The sequence below is a fragment of the Nelumbo nucifera genome, chromosome 8 (assembly GCF_055504915.1).
Source record: "Nelumbo nucifera cultivar China Antique chromosome 8, China Antique-T2T, whole genome shotgun sequence".
In the NCBI taxonomy this organism is placed as follows: Eukaryota; Viridiplantae; Streptophyta; class Magnoliopsida; order Proteales; family Nelumbonaceae; genus Nelumbo; species Nelumbo nucifera.
Window position 1 is genome coordinate 22352135 of NC_142656.1, and position 8083 is coordinate 22360217.

Below are 8083 nucleotides of genomic sequence, written 5' to 3' on the forward strand. Positions count from 1 at the left end.
CGTAAAAAGTTCGAACCAAGCTAAAAATCGAGTTGAATTTAAGCCTTATGGCTGATGGCTTATAAACTTTTGGGTCAAGCTGATTTCAAGCATTATGGCTTATACTAATGAATTTTATACTTTTTTACTAATAATCTAATATTGGGTCTTGGCTTATGAAAAGCTCAATCCAAGCTACGAGCTGAGTAAAGTTAAATTCCAACTTATGAACTTTTTAGGGTCAAGTTGAATTCAAGCTTTATACTTTTTTACCAATAACCTAATATTCAACTGTGCTTGGCTCGTATCCACCACCTTGCCACATTTAATATTTTATAACCCAATTCCACAAACGTTGATTAAAGCACCACTGCTTGTGGAATCTCGATGTAACCTCCGCATCAAGCAAGCAAAGGTCAATTTTGAATTTGAACCATAAACCCTTTATTTATAAGTTGAGCTTTGATTTGAATTCCCATCACTCAAGTAAAAGGGTAGATTATTTAAGCTCCTACCGTTGGCCAATTTTATATTAGAGAAAAGTATGTATTGAGAATGTTTGCCTCCACAATACCCTGTTTTATAATCCCAAATCACTTTGCTTAACTGAAACCTTAATTTTATAATTGCTTATAACTGGACCACTTTATTATTTTTTTTTCTTTTTCTTTTCTTTAGGCTAATGGGCTACACAAAATCCAAGGTCCTCCCAAAATCCCTCCCAATCCTGATGAAGATGAGATCCAACACTAGGACTCAAATTTATATAACCAACAAAAGACTTTACCAAAAGCTAGTTAGTAGACTGACACCCCTATATATAGTGGATATCACTAATTTTTTTTTAGGCCAAATTTCAGTTGAATTGGATGAATTAATCAATTATATGACTGAACAACTTTTTAATCAAAGTTAAGACATTAAAAAAATGCCATTTCACTTTATTCATTAAAAAATTAATCTTACAATAATTAAGGTTTTATTTAGATAAACTTTTGCTTTTTGAGCTTTGAGTTGTGAAAATAAAATTGAAAAAAACAGTGTTCTAAGATTTTTTTTTTTAAGAAAAAGAGCTAGACAAACCAGGGATAGCTATTCTACGGGCATCACAAAATAAAATAAAATAAAAAACTAGCCTACCCTACAAGAACCCTCATTATGATAATCAAGGTTGGCAAGCCAATTAGCTGATGCATTCCCATCCAAAACACAGGGTAGCTCTAAGAGTTTTTTTAAAAGTCTATCGATCTAAATTTTAGAACACAAATTCTGAAGCTTATTCAAATACTTGATTTTTTTTTTCAAAACTGAACACTTAAAATTAATAATTTAGTTATAAATTTTATAAAATTATTGGGACAAAAATGTGTGCCCCACTTAGATAAAATAATAAAACGTTAGATTAACATTGGCAAGTTGCCTAGCCTTATTTTGTATTAACGTAATTGTATTAAATTAATTTTCATTTCATAAAAATAATAAAATAAAATTTTAATCAATTAATTAATTTTAGGTTACAGCTTTTCTGTCTTGTCTTGGGGCTTTATTAAACGACAGAAGGCTCTTTGACTCTGTTATCCAAAAGAGAAAGCGAAGTAATGAAAATGTCAAGTTCAGGAGGTCTCTCCTTCCTCCGCCTCCTCCTCTTCATATGTGCTGCTGCTTCCACCACCACCCTCGTCGGCGCCACCGACCATATCGTCGGAGCCAACCGAGGTTGGAACCCCGGAATCAACTACACCCTCTGGGCAAACAACCAAACCTTCTACGTCGGCGACCTCATCTGTAAGTCTTTTATTGTTTCATTACCTCAAAACCCCTTAAACCCTACCTTCTGATCTCACATTCTAATGCTTTTCTTTGATTCTCGGGGTTTCTACCTCCACAGCTTTTAGGTACCAGAAGAACCAGTACAATGCATTCGAAGTGAACGAGACGGATTACGACAACTGCACTCTTTATGGGGCCGTCGGGAACTGGAGCAGCGGCAAGGATTTCATCCTCCTTGATAAGGCGAAACGCTATTACTTCATATGCCCCAATGGTTGCTTTAATGGGATGAAGGTCTCCGTCCTCGTTCACCCTCTCCCGTCACCGCCGACTGCCGCTGCTTCGTCTGGGCACTCATCATCCAACAAAACCGCCGCCTCCGGTCAAGCTGTTTCCCGGCCGGGGTTCTTCATCATCATAGGGGCTTTGCTGGTTTCGCTTTCCTCGATCTGGGTTTGAATCTACCATGAACTTATGGACTTATTATGGTTAGTTTTGTGTAATGTGAGTCCCCACGCACTCTGCAAGTTATTTTCTTTGATCAATTTTTTCGAGGAGTCTTTGTTTTACTTGGTGCTGAGTCTATGTAATGAAGCATTGAAGCTGTAAGGCTTTTATAAATTTTTAAACTTTTCTACCCAATACCCACTTACTCCATTTCTGACGAGCAGAGCTTGTCAGTCTGCCATTACTATGTGTTCTTGACATCTTGTACATAGCTACATTCAGATGAAAGTATATCAAACTATCAAAATTATAGTTGGCATAGCTGACTAGCTGAGAGAGGGAGGACCCAAACCAAAAATGGTCAGAGACTCAGAGTCTGCAAAATCTAAAAATCTTATCTTTTTTGGGTTTGAGCTTGGCCCAAAATCTAGAAAATGGTAGGTCGAGATGACTGAACGTTGACAGCTGACATGCTAAGGGCCCAATTGTGGATCATGATTCTCTGTACTTGTGGAAACCTTGAACCCCCACCTCACCCCAGTCCCAGCAGAACAAAGCACGGCCTTGGCCCCCAGAGTCCCAGCGGAACGGAGCTTGTATATATGCATCCCTATAAAGGAGAGAAGAGAGTTTGATAATGGTAGACCGTTGAGCCATTCTTTGTAAGGCTGTGACCATCAGCTGATTCAGCTCATTATGGTTCAGATGAGGCTCATCTGATGAGCCAAGAAGCACAAATCTGAGGACACAATTACATGGTTCAGATGCAAAGATAATGGTCCTCAGAATAGGCTTGGCACTTTTTCCCTTGAAAGAACATAAACTGATAAAGCAATCTCTAATTCCAATATCCAACTTTCAAAGTATTACACCTGTCTCTAATATGGAAGTCTAGAGTCTCGACTGTTTCTATCGAGCAATCTCCCTCGTGCAAATCTGAACCAAATACAAATTTTGCACTCGGTTCAGTTTTGCCCCTATTTATTTATAACTATAATTTGATTTGCACTCCTCCCTATGCCTATCTTTATATGTTGCATCCCAAATAATTTATAGCACCTTCCTCTGCCTCGATTCTATCTCTTGTAAAGAAGAGACCACATCTTGCATCCCACCCCATTCCAACATCCCCTTCATTATCTTTCGGAGTCTCTATCTTTCGTATAAATTGGGGTCACACCATTTTGCTTCCTAGTTTATTTCTCACAAATCGGTCTATTTGGACTCTCTCGCATTTATATAAAACAAAGCATAAAAACACGAACCCTTGATGAGTTGGTTCAAGCTAACCATTTATTTGAACAACACAACACTTGTTAAAGGAGCAAAAGCTCAACTTGACTTAGTACTTCTCAGTTCTCACCATATACACACAGATGGTAAGTGTAAGAGATCGACTGAAATCACCACAATCAGAAGGAAAGAAAGAGGCTCAAGAAACGGTATCAAAAGTTTAATATAAGATTTATGTGAGTAATTGATGGAACGGAATTAAAGCTACTTGCGGGGACGGGTGGTCTCGGGGTCGCCTGCGCCAGCGGTGACCTTGGCCACATCCACTGCTGTGGCCTCAGGCTTCTTTTTGGCATACAAAGTGAAGTAAGCGATGGCACCCACTATGAGGAATCCGCCGGCGGCCATGGTCATAGGCGAGAAGGGTAAAGCGCGACGTTGGTGAAGCACGCCTCCTGGCTGCTGCCCGGGCGCCCTCTTCGATGCCTCCACTCCGGCAGCCTCTACGTCCTCTGGCCTCATTTTGTGCGTATCCGCCATCTTCCTCCAATCTTCTTCACCTGCCATCCTCTCTCTCTCTCTCTTTCTCTACTCTGTACTCAACGGCAGAGGGAAAAGAAAGAAGAGAGCGGTAGAGAGGAAAGAAGGGGAGGGTGGAGGGAAGGAGAGTGATTGATGGCCACGTTGGAGTCATGCATTTGTCCAAGTGGCATGCCATGCAACGTGGCAGTTGATAAGTTAGGGAAGCGACAAGTGTCCTACATGGGAATTTCAACCCATAATGCACAAACACGATATGTGGGTCCCTTCAATTAGGACTCAGATTCGCTGATCTTAGGCGTCTAATTGATCCGGAATTGTTTCTTCACCTGAGATTGAGGGGTCCGGTGGCATTGTTTTCCGACACATCACAGGCCATCCCATTACCATTAGGGGGTCTTCAGGCATAAAAAATTAGCTGCATTAAGCCCAAATTGTACCTTGGACCTTGAGAGTTGAGACCAAAATAGAAGCTTTCAGCCCGGTTCACCACTGACTTGACCCACCCGGCCCAACTTGCAGATTTAAAGAAGTAAAGAACAGCATCTACAATACTCAACACCCTTACTACTACTGCCTACTGATGGTACTAACCACAACTGGACGGTTGATCTGGTCAATAGGTAACCCAATGCTCTCCAGGTTTCATTTTTCTTTTTTTTTTTAATGAATTTTTTGGGCTAAACGATCTGTTGGTTAAACCCATAAAACCCTGATCCAGTAAGCTTTTTGGTTCTAACAATACCGATTGAATGCTAAAGTGGGGCGAGGTTGGGCTTTCCCAATTTACTTATGAACGCTGCTGCTGATACATTTTCTACAGAGGGAGCAACTGTAATGCTTTAATTAAGTTTTGTTTCCTTTTCTTCACAGAATCACAGCCACTAAGATGCAACGATGCATATTTTACAGAACCACGGTGGTGAAGACTGGAAAAGCAAAAAAGAACTGATGTCTTACAGTGGCCATGATCCTCCCTCAGACCCTCGCCATGTCGTTCAACGGTTCAAGTATGTTCGACCTGCCTCTATCATTCCTCCTAGTTGAGCACAGAAGCTTTGCACTTCAAAACCAATAAGAGCACCATGAGAAGCGCCAGAATCCCACACGAAGAGCCACCAACTCTGTGTATCCAGTAAGGATCCAACCTCGCAAAGCTCTGGTCCAAGTAACAAGACAAGCTGATGGCAAAGATGAGGACCAGAACTAGAAGCAACACAGGCAGCCAAGCAGCAAGGTGAATGGACGACTCGCCTTCACATTCACATTCAGAACACTCAACCGATGGCTTCCGATCGATGTACAAAGGTGACAGAACAGCAAGAAGGGACAAGCCTATGGCCACTAGCCTCTCCTTAGAATAAGCCCTGCCACCGACGTAGACAACTCTGTTGAAAGCCATAAGAGAAAGAGAAACCTTCTTCAGGAACAGTCTAGGCACAGATATAGTTGGGATATGAAGGGACTAGCTAATGTTGTTTAATTACTAGGGGTTAAAAGGTGAGTTTGGAGAATCTTGCAGAAGTTGAGGATTATATTCCTAGCTAGTAAGATATGGATTGGACTTATTCATGAAGCTTGGGATATATTAGGAGGGATGAATGTGAAATGAGATAGTGGAAAAGAAGATTCTGGTCCATATACAATATACATGGTTGATGTGTTTTCAGATGGAATCCGATTCTCATCTAAGTGATACTTCTTTCATCACTTTGTTTTGGCAACACATGGGAATTTTGCTTCAGATTTTTTTTTTTTTTTTCTTTTGGGGGGGGAGGTATATGACAAGTAAGAATAAAAGCTCCAATACAAGGTGTTCTATGAAGGCAAGGGGAGCGAATAAAGTGATTGGTTAATATAGAGGATCCTTTATTTGATTATTGTTCAAATGGTTAAGATAGAATTCCTCTGTGTGATAAAAATAGTTGGGTATATATAGAGAGAGAGAGAGGGTTTGGTGCACACAAGGCCCATTCGCATAACATGGAGAACTTTGTCTTTCCATGGTTTGAACTTGGTTGGGCCTACTATAGTAGGGGTGAGCAAGAATTTCAGTTAATCAAGTTGGTCGGTTCGATTTTGTTTGGTATTTTCGAAAAACTGAATATATCAGTTTAGTTTTGGTTAACCAATCAAACTGACGGGTATATATATTATGTATATATATATATATATATTATTATTTATATATATTTTACATGTATTTTATTATTTATAATATAATATTTTATTGTATTTTTAATTTTTTATTATATATTTATATATTTTTTTGTAATATATTTTATAAAGTCAAAAAACCGATGAATTGAACCAACCGTTAATCAAACCGATCAACCGATTAATCAATCGGCTTTAATTCGGTTTCAGTTACTGATTTTCCAAAAAAAATGGTACTATAGGTTCAGTTTAAAATTTAGGCCACCCTTACTCAATAGGGATGCAACTTGGGCAGGTTCAAGTTGGGCTTTTGTCAAATTTTAAATAAAATGCCTATTCAGGCTAACTGGAGGTGGAACCATTTTTAATATACAACAAATGACTAGGGTTCAATTCTTTTAATTTACATTTTCTTTAAAATACTTGCGTAATAATGTAATATGTACAATAAAGAGTCATTAATTAATATAAGTAAATAGGTGGATTAGTATTAACTAATATGTGAAAATAAAAGGTTTGTATTCAAATCTTATTAACAACATTTTAAAATTTCACTTGCGTATCAACATAGGTGGTTTCATGAAACTGCGACTGATTCATCGGCTTTTCGGTTAAAACGGCCAATTAGACAATTTTCACCAGGTTTTAAGCAAGTCCGGTTATTGAAATGTGACTGAACCAGTTAAGGCACTGGGTCATGGTTCAATTGGTTTGACTAGTCATTCCGGTCCGGTTTTCTAAACACTAGGCTAACCTGAGTTACAACCCTACTCAATTTGAAGGATATCTTACGACCAACTCCAAACAAGTGAAACGGCAGTGAAAACAGAATTCAATCCGAAGTTTATTGAACCAGCCAAAGACCTTACCACCAAGTTGGTTTGCACCTTTGAGAGCTTTCATTATTGATCTAATAAAAACCATCATTATTTATTTACTTATTTAAAATACTTAAGAAAATAGAATAAATATTATATCTATATTTATTTAAATGATGTAAAAATTTTCTTTACTAAAATACCCCCCTCTCTAATTCTAAGGGCTTTTTTTATGCCAAATGGCAACAAGGAAACTCAGGTATAATCAGAATTGATCACCTTTGATGATAATTAGGAAGGCACGTGTGACCAAGTATAAGAATTAGAATTTGAAAGAGCATGGCGAGCAACTTGATGAACGGCCAAGCTACTGCTTCGAAGTGTAAACTGTACTGAGCAATGAATTTCCTTTTATTAAGTCTTATGTTTAAGGTATTAATTCTCATTTTCTATCATAAATCTTATATTTAATTTATTTTTTTCATCAATTAATTTTACTAGTTAGATCTGAATTCAATACTTTTAACAATATTCATTCTTTTTTAAATTGACCAAGGAATACAACCATTCTTCCTTCTAGGTGGTGCATAAGAAATTCAAACATCTGAGTGAAATAGATCAGTCCATTATGTCATAGTTAAACAACAAGTTTTTTAAATAAAAAATAAAAACAAGCATTGAAAAAAACAACATTATAGAAAATTTTGGGCATATCTCTAATTTTTTTCTATTAAACATGTTAAAAAGCATAACACTTCTTTTTATTGACGATGGAAATGAGATGCAAAATTTAAAACTGACCCAAAAATGAAATTATTTTCTAGTTTGGTAACAAGTCAGTTTTTGGCCAAATGTGTTAACAATTGTCATAATTAAATAATAAAAATTAAAAAGAAGACAAAAATACAAATAATTTGTAAAAATCAAGAATTTTATAGAAAGCATTTGGCCTCATCTCTAAAATTTTATATTAATCACATCAAAGAATAAAAGTGTGGTAAATAATAATTGTTTTTATTGATGATGGAAATGAAATACAAAATTTAAAAGTGACCCCCAAAATGAAATTGTTTTTCCATTTGGTGGTGCGTCAATAGTTCAACCTTTTGAGTCAAATGTGCCAACCATTGATGTAATAT

General features: G+C 37.4%; 1 protein-coding gene and 1 long non-coding RNA gene across 2 annotated transcripts; both read left to right on the forward strand.

Moving 5' to 3' along the window:
- Positions 1-1537: 1537 nt before the first annotated feature.
- On the forward strand, positions 1538-2378 carry LOC104609099 (early nodulin-like protein 17). The gene is made up of 2 exons (XM_010275314.3): positions 1538-1764; positions 1868-2378. Exons 1-2 carry the CDS (start codon positions 1578-1580, stop codon positions 2206-2208), a joined length of 528 nt encoding a protein of 175 aa, XP_010273616.1. The 5' UTR covers positions 1538-1577; the 3' UTR covers positions 2209-2378.
- A 1339-nt stretch (positions 2379-3717) lies between these two features.
- LOC148789737 (uncharacterized) lies at positions 3718-5838 on the forward strand. The gene is made up of 2 exons (XR_016079274.1): positions 3718-4592; positions 4843-5838. It is a non-coding gene; the product is annotated as an uncharacterized LOC148789737 (long non-coding RNA).
- Positions 5839-8083: the final 2245 nt, after the last annotated feature.

Coding starts and splice junctions, on each gene's coding strand:
- LOC104609099 (XM_010275314.3), top strand. CDS start 1,578: ATGAAAATGTCAAGTTCAGGAGGTCTCTCCTTCCTCCGCCTCCTCCTC. Junction 1,765..1,867: donor CTACGTCGGCGACCTCATCT/GTAAGTCTTTTA, acceptor CTACCTCCACAG/CTTTTAGGTACCAGAAGAAC.